We start from the raw sequence: 19,298 nt of genomic DNA, 5'->3' as shown, positions 1-19,298 counted from the left end.
CAGACAATCCTGGCAAATTGAAGTACATTGGGTCATGAAGGGAGTCAGTCACTAAATGCAATATTATCCCTTCTCAATGCAGTGTTTGCTTTGAGAGAAACGGGGAAAGCTTCCGGAAAGCTTCCGGTGTATACGGTAATTTCCAGTGCAGTTATTTGCAGTCTGCCAAAGAAATAAATAGGATTTTTGAATTACTATAAACAGATTAAACATGTCTGCATCTTAGCAAGTTATCCGCATCTGCTTAAAAATGCAGGCTTTGTCCACATCTACAATGTTGTCAGTCACAGATTACCAGGATATTGTTTTTCAAACTTGGCAACAACATTGCTGGAATTCTGGGGCTTGAAGTCCACACATCTTAAAGTTGTCAAGTTTGAAAAAAATTACTCTGACTAATCACTAAATGACAGTTAAAAGTACAAATTGATAGCTGAACTTTAGTCATTGGGAGTGGAAAGAAAGAGATCTAGATTCACTCATCCTTCTTTTCCACTGTTTATTTAATCATAGTTTGTGGAATAATCCACCATTAAATTCATACATCATGCTATGTCATTCAGGTTAGAACTCCAGATTTCGCCCTTCGTTGATCCCTCAGACAACCCGCCACTTTCGTTACTCATTCATGAGATTCATGTGACCTTTGGAATGAGCTGTCGGGAGCCAGCTGATGACTGAAAAGATTGCAGTAAGATTTTATTCAGTTTGTGTGTACAGACAACTCCCATTTTTCCATTTGCATGATATTTAACTTTTATTGTTCCTTAAACTGTTTTACATAGGCCCTTGGGAAAGGACAAACACATATCACCTACTGTATGTGGGGAGGGTGGTGTTTAATGAGAAGAATTTAGTGGTTTGTAGGAAAGATGTTTTAATGTTATGTACAAATTGGTTGAGTTGCAACTGATTGATTCATTCATATGGTTCATCAATTTGGTGCTGACTCTTAGCTACCACTCCGACAGACTTTTTCCATGGTGTTCTGTCCCTAACCTGATCTTTCAGGATTTCCAAGGATTCATTTATTGCAATTGTGAGCCCATCAATCTTGCTTTTTTTCCTTTTCTTCCACCTTTCCAACATTAGAACCTTCTTCAGAAAGCTAGAACTTCACATAATATGAAGGATAATCTGAGCCTGAGAGGAATTCTTTGTTGACTATATTCCAACCTATACTATACAGAGATATAAAATATTTGTATATGCATTTACATTTTAATACCTTTATTATTATGTAAATGTAATGCTGGGTTTGTAAAATCTGTATAAATGATTTTCAGCATCAGGTGTAAAATAAACATATGGGTGGCTATGGATTCAGAAATATGCTGTATTTAGCAGTTATTTCACTGAAAATAGGATTCAGGTTCCTTTTCTGAATAAAATGGAGGTGATTAATCAAAGCTTAAAGACTTGTTTACTCTGGAAAAGAAGAGGAAATGTCTCTGTGAAACTGGAAATGAGAACAGATAAATAGGAGGTGGAAGACAGACTGTTAAATCAGAGATAAAAGGAAGACGGCTCTTGATAGTTTGTGTTACAGATAAGAAAAAATATATCCGGTCTTTTCTGGAATAACAGATAGCCTATTTGCTGCTTTTATAGATTGGACTTGGTTATATCAGCCAATAACACCCAACACTGAATAAAAAGGAAGAGCTTTTGGCTTTTAGATCAAGCTTTATTGTCAAGCCTGTGTGATGAATATGTGAAGAATAAGAACAGATGGAAGAATAAGAACAGATGGAAGAATCATGGACTGGTGAAGGAAACACACTGGCTAAACCAAAACCTTATACGTCTACTTTTATTTTTAAACACTCCCTCTAACTCTTTGCTGGATCATCACTTTCTCCTTAAAAAGTAAAGAAATAGAGGAGGAGTAAAGGGAAGAGGTGGGGCATGATGTGAAGAAATGAGGGGCGGGAGAGGGAGAAGAAGGAGAGAAACCTGTGATCATTTCCCAACCCTTAAAGCTAACATTCCATCTGGAAACTCAATCCTACTCACAATTACACAGAGACATGGAAAATAAGATTAACAGCAGCAAAACTTTCATTCCGACATAAAAAAAGGTGTCGGTCAAAATTCCAGGGAGAATGGAACTGTTTTTGTCATATTCCTTCTCCTTTCCACCTATTGCAAAAATGCACAGGAGTTTTTTTTTTTTTTAAAGGGCACTGAAGTTCCTTTGAATCTCAGGAAGCTCTGACCCTCTTATCTTCCATTTATAGCCTGTCTCAGAATGACATCCCCCTTGACTAGCAAGCTGTCCAATCCAGCTGCAAGTGTCAAGATTGTATTAGGCACTAAGTGAAATATATATATATGCCCCCATGATGCTTAACATGCTGGGTCTACCTCCAAGTCATTGGGCTGGAGTCATCCTGACCACGCACTGCTCCTCACCCAGGAATCTCTTCCAGTCTTTTGGGGTGGGATTTTTTTTTTAATTTAAAAAAGAAAAGGAAAGAAAATGGCACCAAAGAAAGACGTTAAGAAACCAGCTGCCCCTGCAGCTGCTGCTGCTCCTGCTCCTGCACCAGCCCCTGCCCCAGCGCCAGCACCACCTAAAGAACCAGCAATTGATCTCTCCAGCATCAAGGTAAACAGATTGGCTTGGGTGGTCACTGAAAGCATCCTCCATCAAAGAGCAAAGAGAATTACAGCAACCCAAATTCAGATCTGGGAGATACCTATTTATTGCTTGCGATCATTAAGGATTTAGCAGAGAAAAGACCCTTCTTCCCTCTCTTTTGCAGGAGCACACACACAGAGAGAGTTTTGTTTTCTAAGCTACAACAAAATGCCGTATTTCAGTAGCTTTATCTAAGTGTACAGATAAGTGTCTTAGTAGCCATTTATAGTACTTTTAAAAAAAAATATACTGATATTTAAACCATTTCAATTTGGCCTCTGGTTGACACTCTTCTTAGTTAAATTTGCATGTTACCATGTTACCAAGAAAATTCACAGGCTTTTTTAATCAATAAAATTAAATGTAATGAATATTTATTGTTCATAAAATTCATCCAGAACTCATTTTATATACAATAATGAGCCACTTATAATTCATTATTTCTGGATATATTTAATGTGTTTCCATAAGAAAAATAGCAACTCAATTCAATACTTTTCATAGTTAAATTGGAAGAAATGTGGATGCTCATCATTAACTGGATATACAGTGAAACGTTTCAGTGACTACAACTTTTTCCTTTGTTCACAATTTGCATCTTGCTTTGAAGTGGTTATCTAATATTTCTGTGTGCTTTCTTTGTTTTCAAAGTTAGCATGAACTACCTTTGGGGTTTTGCATGGTGAAATAAATCTTTATACAGCATAATTATTATCTGATGTATCACAGTCTAGCATGTCTTGCAACATTGGAGAGCAAGAAGGTCTGACGTTGGAATGGAGCCAGAGGGAGCCTAGCTGGATAGATTCCTTGAGTGACCCTAAGTCCAGAGTCATTCTCCACTGACTGGCATTATGATTTTATCAGACTCCAATTTAGGACACTCTACCTAAGAAATCTTACCTAATATGGAAACCTATAGATTGGGAAATAATGGAGAGGGGAACAAGAATTTTCTTAGGTTGTCATATGAACCTTTCTATCTGTCTAATAAATTATAGCACATTTAAATGGATAGTTATGTTTTATAATTACATTCCTATGTGTTTACTTGAAAATAAGCATTAATAGATGTCATGATTAAAATTGCAATCTTAAATGCAAATTAATTTCTCCAAAAGGTTTTCAGATGTAATGATTCAATAATACTAGAGCCACTGGATATTTTAAAAAGGAAAACACTAAAATTGAAAAAATACAACTGGCCAAACTAAGGCAATTTTTCTTTATTTACAATTGAATTAGCTCTTGCATATTGAATTATGAAGAAGAATGCAGACTTGATCTCTTGCAAAAGTAATTTACATTCGTTTAATAGCTGTATGTGTTAATGCATTAGAATGAAATAGAATTTTCAATTCTAGTGACTCTGGCTAATTTAGCTTTACACAAATAACACTAATAGTATATTTATCATCTGAAAAATAGAACGCTATAATTTTAGTCATGCTGCACCCAAACAGATCTTTTATGTTAGATTGGACAGTGTGTTTCTAATTCAGGTAATTTTTTCTAGGGGCATGGGTGAATTCACAGTGACGGGAACAAGAAAGACTTACCTTCTACTAAATTACATTGCATGAGCATGCACACATACTTACAAAAAGCACATTCTTATTTATGTTGAGGGAGGGTAGCTGGATCAAAACAAACTAAGCAAACATTTATACAATGTGGTATTTGTATATTGTTTCAAGTGCTGGAAGTATTTTGTGCACGTTCTCTCAGGAGTATGACAACTCTAAATGAGTAATTGCTATTACTTTTCTCTTTTATATATACAAAGAAGAGTGGTGCTGAGACAGGAAGAAAATTACTTACCTAAAATCATCTCTTTTCCAAACAAAAGTCCATATAATCCACATTTCCAAACCCATTGACAAAACCAAAAGCCTATATGAACACTCTTCTTCTTAAAGAGTCAAGCTTAAATATCTAAATATATCTAAATAGCTTCTAATAAAACTAGATGTGAAAAATATGGATTTTTCATTTACAGATAAAATGAATTCATGCTATAGTTCTTTGGAAACAATTCAATATGGTTTCCAACATATCCTGCTCATGTATCACAGCCCAAAGTATTTCTCCATATTTTTAAATTTAAGTAGCTCATATCCTATCCTCACAATACCTCTATAGTTAGTTGAGTACTCTTATCCCTGAAACTGAAACTTCAATCTACTCACTGGGCCAAGGTCACCTCCTGAGATGATTGCAATGCCAATGATTAAATCTGAGGACTGCTTTCAAATCCAGGAACCATCTCAAATGAATAAAATGCTTGTCACTTTCATTGCTTACATTACTCAGAGCATTACTACAAGTAAATGGTTTGGCTGAGTTTAAATCAGATGAGGAGAATTCTAGGGACCTTTCCATTCAGACTGAAGGTGGTCAGACTAAAATCACCATCTCATTCTCATAGTTCCTAGTTTTGACGGCTGAGAATACAGCTTTTGCCAGAGGTTCATGCTTGATAGGATGGATCTAGCTAAACCTTTACACTATTTTATTCTGCTTCTGCACCTTTCCTTTAGGTAAGTGATCCTCATGATTCTTAGATATTATATTTCATTTAAATGTAAAGAAAACATTCTATTGGTAATATCTGCACAACAGAATAGTGTACTTACTAACAGAATGGCATGCAGTCTCTACACTGAGCAGGGGGTTGGACTAGAAGATTTGCAAGGTCCCTTCCAACTGTTATTCTGTTTTTGGCAGTAGTTTGCTCTCCAAGCTTGTTTCTTTTATTTCTGGTATTCTGTATTCTGTTCTGTATTCTACTTACAGAAGTTATGAGTTCTACAACTTTGGTGGTTTTCCTATACATTGGCGAGGGTTGGGTTAGCTGCTCCTTGTGGTCCCTGCCAACTCTACAGCTTGTTGATTTTCTGAACTGCAAATAAATAGTTAATGTTATTTCACTAGAAATTTTAATTATTCATTTCTAAAAAAAAATTCTTATAAAATGCATGAGCAAAATTATTAATTTAAAAAGAATGAAGGTAATAAACAAACACAATAAAATGTTACATGAGCAGAAGAAAATGTTTCAAATTGTTTCAAATTGTTTAATTTTTATACAGAATACTTAATAACTTCTTATGTTTTATTTTAATTTCGATCAAAACAGACATTTTGTTGCTTGCAAGGTTTTTTTTCTGAATGATTTTTTTATAGTACCACTTGTTGAATAAAATTGAAGGCTATTTCATATTACACATTTTGCTGATCTTAAACATCAGGAATGTTTAATTATATGTCTATGGAGATGCTTTCAAGGGTACCCCACAGTGATGGTAATGAATGCATCCAAAAATCAAGCAGACCTGAGATGCAGCTCAGTGCAGTATCTTTCCTTGTTATTTTTCAAACATGACATAGATCAAGTCTCTTTAAAAGATACATGTAAGAAGTAGGACCCCCAGATCAGGGCTTCCAAAATTCACATGTCAGCAGAGGGATACACCCTTTGGTGTCAACCGGTAGATACCTATGAGTTCTCTGAACAGGAATCTTTCCTGATTTTGTTTAAGCATGAGCCTTGCTTGGGTTCATGTGGAGGAGCTAAATCAAGAAACTTCGACATGTAAGACATAGGTTCTGTCCTGAAAATAGCCTTTCATTTCATCTTAGAAACCTTGGAGCAATTCTGCAGAATGTAACAATAGAGTTTGTGGGGAATGGCTTTGGCAGTGAGCTGGGAGAAAAGGCTATTCTTGCCCAGAATCTAGATTTCTGGCCTCTCACTTTATTAATAAGTAACATAGTACATTGTTTGCACTGCTTGAATATTATAGCAATAGCACTTAGACTTATACTGTATATCGCTTCACAATGCTTTACAACCACCTCTTAAGTGGTTTACAGAGTCAGCATATTGCCCCCAACAATCTGGGTCCTCATTTTACCAACCTCGGAAGGATGGAAGGCTGAATTAACCTTCAGCCGATGAGGAGAAAACTGCCAATTGGCAGCTAGCAGTCAGCAGAAGTAGCCTGCAGTACTGCATTCTAACCACTGTGCCACCATGGCTCTTATTATTATATACGACTAATACCCCTGAAAATATATATAGTATTCCTCAACTTAAGGCACATCACTTAGTGACCATTCAAAATTACAATGGACCTTCCCAAGGGTACATACGACCTTGATTCAAAGTTTTGATAGCTGCCACACATAGTCACATGGTAGCATTTTGGGTGCTTGGCAACTGGCCCACATTTATCACCATTGCAGCCTTCCTTAGTTATGCCACTGCAGTTTACCAACATTTATTTCCAATTTCAGACAAAAAATACCATTGTGTACAATGTGTTGATTTAATGACTGCTATGTCTGCTTAATGACCATGCACAAAAGGTTATGAAATCAGTTGCAATTATGCAGTGATCCTCTTAACAACTTCTGGGCTTAGTTATGATTGTAAGTCAAGGGCTACCAATATTCCTGGTTTTTCAGGTTTTATGAATAGTTGTTCATGTGATGATAGTGACTGTTAAGAGTATATAACAGGTCTACTACTCCTTTTATTTCTGATCATCCAGGAAACCTGAGCAAGTTAAATAGGTTTAAATCAGTATGTTATTTCTACTCTCTCACTATCCTCGCAATTGGTGAAACTGCGATTTTGACATTCTATTTTGACCAGCTTTATCAAAAAATTATTTAAATCCTAAAACAATATTTGATATCAACTATGGATTAAATCAGGGTTTTTCAAACTGTATCACAATCAACTTAGAAATTGGGGGAGAATTTTTCATCTGCTTCTCACATTGTGTTTTTTAACACAATTAAAATAGCTCCCATGTTACACCCCTTTTAGGCAGCCTGCACTGGTTGCTGGTTGTTTTCCGGGTGCGATTGAAGGTATTAATTATGACCTTTAAAGCGCTCCATGGCTTAGGCCAGGGTACCTGCGAGACCACCTACTGCCACCAGTAGCCTCCCACCGTCCAGTACGATCCCACAGAGTTGGCCTCCTCAGGGTGCCATCGACCAGACAGTGTCGGCTGGTGACCCCCAGGGGAGAGCCTTCTCTGTGGGAGCGCCTTCCCTCTGTAATGAGCTGCCCCCGGAGCTTTGCATAATCCCTGACCTCCGGTCCTTCCGATGCGCCCTAAAAAGTTGGCTTTTCCAGCAAGCCGGCCTGGCCTGTTAATTTTATCTCATTTTTTAAATGTATTATCCTATAAATTGGGTTTGTTTTTGGATATGTATTTAATTTCTTTTTAACTTTCGGGATGTGTGTTTTTTAATGTTGTACGCCGCCCTGAGTCCTTTGGGAGAAGGGCGGCATATAAATCCAATAAAACAAACAAACAAAGAAAACAAAAAACATTGTAAATTGCAGTCACATGACCACAGGATGCTGCAAACAGCTTAAATGTGATTCAGTTACTGAGTGCCCCAAATGCAGTCCTGGGTCTGCAATCCTGTTCCCAGCCATTGGATCTTTGAATTCATGTCATATGAAGCCCTGAGGAGGTCCATTGTAACTTGGAATGGAACTGACTGGTCATAAGTAGAGGAGTAATCATTTGGGATAGGGAGAGAAGCATCACAGAACTTCAATGTTTGAAAACTCCTGGACTAAATGACAATAAACAAATTCCTGCTTAATATATATTAAATGAAAGCCAGTTTGGTGTAGTGTCTAGAAAAGAGGAGACATGAATTGTAGTCCTGTGTTAGCTACAAAGCCAGCTGGGTGACCTTGAGCAGTCACTTTCTCTCAGAAGCAGGCAAGAGCAACCCACTTCTGAAAAATCTTGCCAAGAAAACCACAGGTCAATGAATACAAACAGTTTGGTTTACTGGGCCACAGGTTCCTGACTGATTCTTCTCCCTGTTATCACTCCGGAACAATTCAGCTGGCTATAAATGTTTTTTTAGAAGGGCATTTTAAGCAGTTCATTGGGGGAGGGGGCACTTTTACCACCACAAAAGATCTATATATGTGCCAGTGGTTTAATTAAAAAAAAGGCATAAAAATGTTACAAGTATAGTTTGTACATAGCTTTGCTATTTTCTGTGGCCCTTTTACTAACACGTAGTTGACAGTCTGTTATCTATTTGATTTTAAATTATGTGTACAAGTTATATACATGGAATAATTCTGTATCTTGAAACTGCTGCTACAAAAATACATCTTAGCATATTGCATTCCAGGAAATGTTAAACTATAAACAAACAAAATCCAAGCACCCAAAGGAAAAAAAAATATTTTAGGACAGGTACAAAATATTTTTGTAAGAAATATTTGATAGAATTTAACCAAATAAAGAAAATATCTTTGTTTATTATTTTTTAAACCAAGATTGTTGCACTCAATTGAACTGAAAGCAAACTTTAAATAAAATAATATTTTTGACATTAACAATTTTGCCTGTCAAACATAGCAGACTTTGAGTCATCTATTAAATGCAGAATCTCATTATGTGTTCTGACTAGAGATGTTTTTTTAAATAATATATTCAGATACCAAGATCTGTACAGTTTTAATCTTAGAACCCATTTTGGTTCTACTAGCCACAGGTTTCTGCTGAACATTTGTCCTGTGTGTATGAATGTGTGTTTTACGGGATTTTTGTGCACCCTGGATATGAGAAAACACTAAGCCAAAAGAAGGTCCTTCTTCCAAAGATAATCCAAAGATAAAGCAAATTGGGGCAGCCTTTCTTTCTGCAGAGAATTGTTTTTCCTTAGGGTTAATCAGTTGAGTATCATCTGGTGGGCTGGTTTGACTCCAGGGAATCGAGTCAAAGCCAAAAATGGTTGAGGGTGGCCAACTCACCACAGCCAACTTGCCACCGGACAACTCATTGCGGGACAAGAGCTACACTCTAACAATGAAGAAATGGTGGAATAGAATCATTAAAGAAAGCATGCAAAAGGAGGGACAAAATGAAATGTAAATGACAAAAATGAAATATTTTTGAAATTATTTTCAATAATTAAATTGAATTGTTGAATTGTCCTGCTGCGAATTGTCCCACAGAGAGTTGACCACCGCAAGTTGGCCATGGCGAGTGGACCATGATGAGTTAGCCACAACGAGTTGTCCCATTTCACTCATGGAAGCCTTGGCCCTTAAACATTTATATGCAAGGCTTACTCCTGGGCCTCACTAATGCATGCATCTTCAGTATTCAAATCAGGATTTGGACTTCTAAGTTCTCCTGAATTGAAGAGAACAAGTGGGGGGAGGGGGGATCAGATCTGTTTATTGACAATAAACAGCCTTTGGTTTGAAGTTATCAACATATACAGATATTTCACTGGAGAAACAACATAGACGATAGGATGAGTTTTAATAACTTGAGAAGGTAATACTACTCCTGGGTTATTTTATCATTCCTGGCTGCTCCCATACCCCTCCAGGGCCCTGCTGACTCTAATGGGAGCTAAGCAGCTGGGCCAAGAATGCCCCCCCATCCATCGGGGGGGGGGGCTGTATCCACCTGGAAACAGCTGAGCTGAACTTTCATCTACCCTCCACCATTTTTTGCTACCTTTGCCTTCCCCCTACCACCTGGGATATTTAATCATTTCTTGCCCTCCCCCCCCTGCCTCCAAGCACCAAGTACCACCTGGACACTGGAATATCCCCTACCCTCCATTGAGACTCTTCTATTTATTAACTTTCTACCCTCCACTCCACTGAGACTCTATTAACTACTAACTTTGCATCATCTGCACCCCTACCCTACTGGGACTATTACAACGTTTTAATTTATTCGAGGTCTGACCTGCTCCGCCTGCGGGAGGCCCCTCTTTCGCAGGTATGGCCCTTGGCTCTCTCAAGGGCCAGCCTTGATGACGGGTTTGTGAACCCCGAGAGGTGGAAGAAGAGGAAGCTGAGGGGCTTTTTAGCTAAATGTTTTATATTGTTTTTAGGGGGTTCTGGGAAGGGAGGGGGGGATAACCAGGCCAGGAGGGAAGCCAGTGCCAGACGAACAGGTGAGTCCAGGAGGGGAGTGAGCGGAATGGGGGGGGTGAGGGAACAAGCTATTCCAGTAGAGGGTTGTTTTATTGCAATGGTCGCGGGGAGGGGGGGGATGCGAGGACAAGAGAAGATCACAAGGTCGGTTGGGAGACCGTGGCTGCTGGCTACGCCCGGTCGTTTGTACCAACCCCCGCAACCTAGGTGGTCGGGAACTACAGAGACAGGGCCTGCGGCTGATGCTTTGCAATGCAAGGTCCATGATCAATAAGGCCCCCCTCATTAATGAGTTGATCTCCGAGGGGGAGCTGGACCTTGCAGGAATAACGGAGACCTGGTTGGGTCGCGAAGGTGGTTTACCCCTCGTGGAAATGTGCCCACCAGGTTTCCATGTATTCCATCAGCCTCGGGCCCTGGGTAAGGGTGGAGGGGTAGCGGTAGTTATACGGGATGGTCTAGAGCCGAGGGAGTTCACTGTTCCTCAGATATCCGGGTGTGAGTCACTTGGTGTGAAATGGGGCCCAGGGAGGCAGTGGGGTTTGCTGATTGTATACTTGGCTCCTCGCTATACGTCAGCAGCCCTGCCCGAGCTCCTCGAGCTGATCTCGGAGACGGCGGTGGAGATCCCCAAACTTTTAGTTATGGGGGACTTCAACCTGCCGTCGACGGGAGCAGCATCCGAGGTAGCTCGGGAGTTCATGGCTTCCATGACAGCCATGGGCCTGACCCAACTTCAGGGCCCCACACACGAAGGTGGTCACACACTGGACCTTGTTTTTGTATCTGAGCAGTGGACGAGTGATCTGGGAATAGGGGATTTAGATATTACCCCCCTGTCATGGTCAGATCACTCATGTCTCCGGCTAGACTTCCCTGGCGCTACCCCCCACCGCGAGGAGGCGGAGCCAGTTCGTCCAAGCTGGTACCGCCCCAAGCGCCTGATGGAACCAGATAGGTTCCAGACGGAGCTTGGGCCATTACCTGTAGCCCTGACCCGCGCTCGGTCGGAGGACCTAGTGGCCGCCTGGAATAGGGCGACGGCTGGGGCCATGGACCGGGTTGCGCCTTTGCGACCTCTCCTACGGCAGCGACTCACCCGGGCACCTTGGTATACCGAGGAGCTCAGAGTGATGAAGCGCCATAGAAGATGTCTAGAGAGCAGGTGGAGGTCCTCACGCTCCAAGTCTGACCGAACACAGGTAAGAGCCTATTTACGGACCTACCTTGTGGCATTGAGAGCGGCCAAACGTAGACATTGCGCCGCTCTTATTGCGTCTGCGGATAACCGCCCTGCCGCCCTGTTTAGGGTGACCCGCTCCCTCTTGGTTCAGGAGACGCGGGGGGCACCCTTACAGGGAAGAGCAGAGGAGTTTGGAGAATATCTACAGAACAAAGTCGCTCAGATCCGAAGCAGATGGGCCCCCTCCAGTGGTCTGGACGGGCCGTCAACAACGAGTCTTGTGAATCCACTCTGGGAGGAGTTTGACTCTGTTGCCCCCGAGGATTTAGACAGGTTGCGTGGACGGCTGCGACCCACCACATGTTCATTGGACCCGTGTCCCTCCTGGTTGGTACTGGCATCCTGGGAGGTGACACGAGGCTGGCTTCTGGGCCTGGTGAATGCCTCGTTGGGGGAGGGATCCTTACCATCTGCCTTGAAAGAGGCGGTGGTGAGGCCCTTACTCAAGAGGTCTTCGCTTGACCCAATGGAGCTAGCTAATTATCGTCCAGTATCCAACCTTCCCTTTCTGGCGAAGGTTGTTGAGAATGTGGTGGCGCAGCAATTTCCACGTCACCTTGATGAATCCGACTATCTAGACCCACGCCAGTCCGGCTTCCGACCCGGACACAGCACAGAGACAGCCTTGGTCGCGTTGGTCGATGATCTCTGGAGGGCCAGAGATAGAGGTTATTCCTCCATCCTGGTCCTATTAGACCTCTCAGCGGCTTTTGATACCATCGACCATGGTATCCTACTGCGCCGGCTGGAGGGGATGGGAGTCGGAGGCACTGTTTTGCGGTGGTTCGGCTCCTACCTCTCCGGCCGGATGCAATATGTGTTGACGGGGGGGCAGAGATCGACCCTGAGGCCACTCTCTTGTGGAGTGCCGCAGGGGTCGGTCCTCTCGCCCCTTCTGTTCAATACATATGTGAAGCCGCTGGGCGAGATCATCCGTGGTTTTGGGGTTGAATACCATCTGTACGCTGACGACACTCAGCTGTACATTTCAACCCCGAGCCACCCCAACGAGGCTGTTGAAGTGATGTCCCAGTGTTTGGAAGCCGTCGGGGTCTGGATGGGGGACAACAGACTCAAACTCAACCCCTCCAAGACTGAGTGGCTGTGGCTACCGGTGCCTCGGTTCAGCCAGCTGACTCCATTGCTGGCCATAGGGGGCGAGCAATTGCCCCCTGTGGAACGGGCGCGCAATTTGGGCGTCCTCCTAGATGCCCGGCTGTCAATGGATGACCATGTGGCAGCCGTGGCAAGGGGGGCGTTCCACCAGGTTCGCCTGGTGCGCCAATTGCGCCCCCTTCTGGATCGGGATGCCCTACGCACAGTCACTCATGCGCTGGTGACGTCTCGCCTAGACTACTGTAACGCTCTCTACATGGGGCTTCCCTTGGGACGCGCCCGGAGACTGCAGCTAGTCCAGAACGCGGCCGCGCGGGTTTTCATGGGGAGCTCTAGATACTCCCATGTAACACCTCTCCTGCGCGAGCTGCACTGGCTACCTGTAGTTTTTCGGGTGCGTTTCAAGGTCCTGATTACCATCTTTAAAGCGCTCCATGGCACGGGACCTAGTTACTTGCGGGATCGCATCCTCCCACATACATCCCTGCGGCCAATCCGCTCTCACAGGGAGGGACTTCTCCTGGTGCCGTCCACTAGGCAATGCCAGCGGGCGACGCCAAGGAGTAGGGCCTTCTCTGTGATGGGCCCAACCCTCTGGAATGACCTCCCCCCCGATATCAGAACCACCACAGACTTCCGCTCCTTCCGACAAAAATTGAAGACTCACCTGTTTCGATTAGCTGGCCTGGCATAATTATAATTGTGACAACTGTTACCTCCTGGAAACATATTCTTACCTGGTTATTTATAGGGTACGGTTTTAAATTTAACTGATTTTAGGGTTTTTAGAACCAGATTTATATTCTTCCGTACAGTTCTTTTTAAATTTTTAACCTCCTCCTTATGTGTATTTATATCTGTATTTATATTTGTATTTGATACTTATTGTTTGTTGTGTGGACTGTACACCGCCCCGAGTCCTTTTCGGGAGAGAGGGCGGTCTAGAAATTCGAAGAAAATAAATAAATAAATAAATAAATAAATAAATAATAATAATAATAATAATAATAATAATAATAATAATAATAATAATAATAATAATAATAATAATAATAATACAAGGTCCTCAAAATCTTAAAGCATAATAAAATATGGCAGTACTGATATAATTAAATTTTTAATTAGACTATAGGAGCATAGGAGCCATGCCTTCTAATGTTTGATATTGTATCCTGCTCCTCATTAAATGCATCACACACACACACACAAGCAAAAAAGCATCTCCATAGCAATCATATAATATTAAGACCATGACTCATAAAGGGAAACTCATATTTGACTACTGAATGAATATAAATAATTAAATAGTTGATTTTAGGTGCCATCTTTTCCTGAACTTTGCCTTCTCTTCTCCAACCCTAAAAAAGGGGGACCAAAGACAAATCAACATTAATTCAAAAAGAATTTTTAATATATCCAGGTTGCTATAAAGATAACTGATGTGAGACTAATAACGGGTAACAATTCATATTTCCTGTTGAACCTACGAAGTAGCTTGATAGTTTTGAAAGATATTCAAAGTAAATCAACACTAAGTTATAGATACTTCACTTGGGAATTGAGATATGCTTTGCTAACAGGACCAGCGGGATAGATTGAAAGTTCAGATTTCAGCATTCAGTTCAGCTGTGAACTTAGCAGATCCCTTTGAGCAAACTATTGTATGTCACTCAGTTTCCTTGGTGGGATAAAACATGATGCAAATGCCCTCATATCAAAAGTATTGGAAGCTCAGAATTCTTTATCCCTGGCAGCACCTAAAACTGTGGTCTGCATTTCCTATTTTGAATCTGGGGGTCCTTTTGGGATAGTTTTCAATGCAATGAGACCATGAAGTAGCCTTTGAAAAATAGGTGGTTCAAATTAGCTCTGAAAATGGATTGCTTTACAGGAAATAATGTGATTAATGCATATGTGTATGTGTGTTTATGTATATGTATGTATGTATGTATGTATGTATGTATGCATGTATGCATGCATGTATGTATATATTTAGTAATAGCAATAATACTTAGTCTTATATACCACTTCATAGTGCTTTACAGTTCTCTCTAAGTAATTTACAGAGTCAGCATATTGCCCCACACAATCTGGGTCCTCATTTTACCAACCTCAGAAGGATGGAAGGCTGAGTCAATCTTGAGTCACTCAGGACCAAACTCCTGGCTGTGGGCAGAGTTAGCCTGCAATATTGCATTCTAACCATTGCACCACCACATACATTTAGACTCTGTCTATAAGCATCTGCTACTTTGCAACTTTTCAAGCAAGAATCACCAGTAAGAACATAGAACATACAGGTCCCCCCCTCCCCAAAATAGGTACATAATAGATAAAAAAATCCAACAGGATCTCAGCACTGCAACCTTTCTCAAGGTCTGGGAGAATAGCCAGGTTTTCAGTGATTTTTTTGAACTTCATCAGGTTGAAGCCATATCGACCACTGTTAGATGCTGTTCCAGAAAGCAGGTATAATAACATAGAAAGTACACTTTCTAAGCCCTGATAGATGAGATTACTGTGGGTTATTGTGTTAGATCACATTTGTCCCTTGGAACATATGCATAAAATTACTATGAGATCTATTTTTAAAATAAGCATGCCATGCATGGATGAACACCATAAAACAAAGATGTTATCATTGAGGGCATTTTTCTCCCTGAACACTTTAGATAAAATAACATCTATGCAAGAGCCCACAATTAAATCTCTACATCAGCTGTTCCAATCTTGCAGCCTCCACATATATTGGCCTACAATTCATTGATTTCAGCTAATGGTGGTTTGGCTGCAGAATATGGACATTATAGTCTAATATCAGAAAGCACTGGACAGCAGAAGGCTGTTCTTGATGAATGTTAGCAGCACATAAGTACCTCCACAATTTTAAGTAATCTTCTCTAAACTCATGTCCATCATAGAAAATGGGGCAACTTGGTTAGGAAAGACTCTTCTAAAGCAAACACTGCATTAGCTTTTGCACGATATTTGATTAACTGTATGGGTTGAAGCAGAATAATATTTATGCATGCGATTGTGCCAATGGATCTTTTCTTACTTTGATCATTTTCTTAACTGCTGCATTTATGACTCAGTCAGGTCATTGCTGAATGAATAGCAAATGGCATAAGGAGAGAAGGTAAGAAAATAAATTGCACTGACAAACAATTCATAATAGCGAAGAAGAGGAAAAAGGTTAGTCTAACAACAAAATATTATTTCAAGTCCTGAAAACTCAATCTTGCTAAAATATATGAGAAGATACTCAAGTACCTAGAAGAGAGCCTTCCAGAATATATAGTAATATATAAGTTTTGATTCTCTGTATTGATTTGATTAATATTTGAATTATTAATTCATACAGCACCAACACCATAAAATTACAACATCATTATCGAAAATAATTTCATATCATTTTGGTTGCATCAGCGATCATACATTGTACTTTTGTATTTATCTGACAAAAAAAGAATGGGAAGAAACTGAAGCTTCTGAGTAGCATTTGAGGCTGCCATTTAATCCAAGACTGGTGAAACTGATCTGAGGATTCAGTAACACTTCTTTAGAACTCAACTCTGATCACAAATTTTAAATAAGCTGTGTGGACTACAGAACGTAACAAGTTTTTCTCTCAAGATGATAATGACAATATGTTTGCATCTCTGATGCTTGACACTGAGGTCTCTCAGAGTCCACGTTGATGTAGACATATGGAATCCTTTTGCACGCAGCATTAGATGGCTATTAGTTTAAGATCTGTCTTACTAGTATACAACTATTGCCAGTAAGTAGAACATTCTAGATTTTATTTTTACTGTGCTACTTGACTATAGGCTGAACTACTAAAAATATACAAACCATTGGAAGGTAAAATATTTGCATGCATTCCACCAGTATGGATGGCTAGTTGTAGGAAATGTACTTTAGGTATTCACAGTGGTAGTAGTCACCCCAAAAAATTATTTTGCGTACAGGGCTTTTTATATTGTGAGACCGGTACCTACATAAAAACTCAAGTTATATTTTTGTGATATTAGCAAATCCACTACGATCAAGTCTCCATATTCAGTGGCAACTATGTCAATGTTCAAGTGAGGAAGTTTTGGTCAGAAAAAAGGTGGATCTTTGTCTTACCTTTTGCAAAACTTGCCCAGCTCTTAGCAGCCCAGAAGAGGCCAGCAATAATTTGCATCTTTGCAAAATAAAAACCAGTCTTTTGTGGAAATTGCATTAGATGCTGCTGCCTCTGTTCCTAACCTTAGAAATAAGGGCATACTTAACAGTGGACTTTAGATATGTTTCTAGGTGGAATTTTTGGCTTTATAACTGAATATTGGACAAAAGTATTATTGTTTTGCGTGGCATGAAGCACTCGCAATTGTATTAACACCTCAAAATTGATAGTCATCATATCATGGTTTTCCTCATCCTCTTTGTAGACTACAAAGGACTCTATTAGTTTGGGTACTTCATGTATTATGGAAATCTGAGCAGTATAGTTAATGCATGGTTCTATATGTAAATGAATCTTGCCAATTAGTATGCCATGCAAATGCAGCCCCCATTAGCAACAAATATAGCAACCATAAATAGGAAGTTAGCATAGTTTACTAATCATTTATTGCCTAATAAGCAATTTACTTGAGAAATAACCTGAGCCATGTGCATTAAGGTTCACTCCCAACTGATACTGTAAACACAGTGAAAAGAAGCACAGCCTTTTTGCTTTAAAACAATGGATTCCTTTTTATGAATTTTGGAAGTCCTGATCTGATGATGATTAATTTGTTCCTAAGAGTTAACTCTTCAATCATATTCTCCAACAAGCACTCACTTTCCCCTCTGGTTCAAAACTCCAGACAGCAAGATCTGCCTGCAACCAGTTGTTATGGCCAGCAGAGGTCAACATGGTCTCCTTTAAAGGCAACTCAGCCAATATTCTCTGCAGCTTTTCAGCATTAGCCATGGTGGCATCAGCCATAGAGTGAGTGGGACAAGAGGAGTGATGAGTCAAAGCCAATATCATGCCTTTCAATCTGCTGAGGCTGAATCACAGGCATCTTGAGGTACAGGGAGAGACACTTTTTTTACGGCAGTGACCTGGTTATGCAATGCTCTTTCTTTAGAACCACCCTGTGCAATGATACCATTCCAAAACAAAGGAAGTACAGTTGCCTCTTGAAAAATCACTTGTGGTCAGTGACGTGCAGTCAGGGGAGGCAGGGGAGGCAGAGCCTCACCGCTCTCATCATGAAAATAAAAAAAAATACTCTGGAAAGCCGCGAAAGTGGCTGGGAGAGGCGCGTGGCTTGGTTTAGCCTCCCTGGACATCTCAGCAGCAGCCCCAAGTGTGCCGATCTCGCCATTTTTTGCATCGGGCGAGCCCGGGATCCTTGCAAGGGGAATGGGACCACGTGTGCAAGAGGCTCCTCAGCTCCAGCCTCAATCAGCGCAGCCGCGGTCCCCTTCATGTTGGCTCAGGAAGAAGGGGAATGGGACCACGTGTGCAGGGGAAGGGGATCGCGGCTGCGCTAATCTGAGGCTGTGCGCTGCTGAGGAGCCGCCTGCACATGTTGTCCCATTCCCCTTGCAAGGATCCCGGGCTCGCCTGATGCAAAAAATGCCTAGGTAACATCATCAGTGCTAGAAGGGGGGGAGGAAGGAGGAGAAAGGAGAAGTTTCTCTTCTCAGAAATGTCTTCTTAGTGGAGCTGCGTCAGCCTGCCTGCCTCTTTCTGACATTTCTGAGAAGAGAAACTTCTCCGTTTGGGCTGCGCCCGTGCGATCGGAGCAACCATGCGGTTTGATGATGTCACCAGCCTCACCAGTCATAAACCTTACCGCACGTCACTGCTTGTGGTACAACTGTGAATTGGATGACTGAGAATCTTCATAGACCATTTCAATAGCATTCAATCCAAAGTCTTTCCATCTTTCTTTCTTTCTTTCATATAGTGGAGATCATCTCCTGTGACTCAGCAAGTAAAAAACTTGGTAAACAGTTATTTGTTTGGCACAGAATTGCTCCTCACCCATTCATTAATAGAAAATTTTGTTGCTGATTTCATTAATTAACTCATGATAGAATAAAATGAGAATTGTAATATAAAATGTGTTAGCCAGAATAGGGACGAACATTCTATTCTTCTTCTATAAATGTGACATTTTATGATTATGTCACTGTGCATTAGAGAAAGCAAAGACCTTTTTGGTTTATTTTTAAACAGTTTCTGTTTAACGTTCTGTTACCTTTGTTACTGTGACAACCAAAAATGATTTTGTAAAAAAGTAAGTGAATCTATTTAAGGTAAGGTTTATTTTTTTCTCAATCAATTCTTAGCA

General features: G+C 40.8%; 1 protein-coding gene across 1 annotated transcript in view; it reads left to right on the top strand.

Annotated features, from left to right (window-relative positions):
• The first annotated feature begins 2,349 nt into the window (after positions 1-2,349).
• MYL1 (myosin light chain 1) overlaps positions 2,350-19,298 on the top strand; it is a 32,053-nt gene continuing 15,104 nt past the window's right edge. Inside the window, exon 1 of the mRNA XM_081951526.1 lies at positions 2,350-2,611. Within this exon, the coding sequence (XP_081807652.1) occupies positions 2,483-2,611 (129 nt within the window). The 5' untranslated portion in view covers positions 2,350-2,482. The remainder of the gene's footprint in view (positions 2,612-19,298) is intronic.

Source organism: Natrix helvetica (genome assembly GCF_964273705.1).
Source record: "Natrix helvetica genome assembly, chromosome: 1".
Lineage (NCBI taxonomy): Eukaryota > Metazoa > Chordata > Lepidosauria > Squamata > Natricidae > Natrix > Natrix helvetica.
Note: the sequence above shows the minus strand (reverse complement) of the source record. Positions and strands in the feature narration are given on the sequence as shown.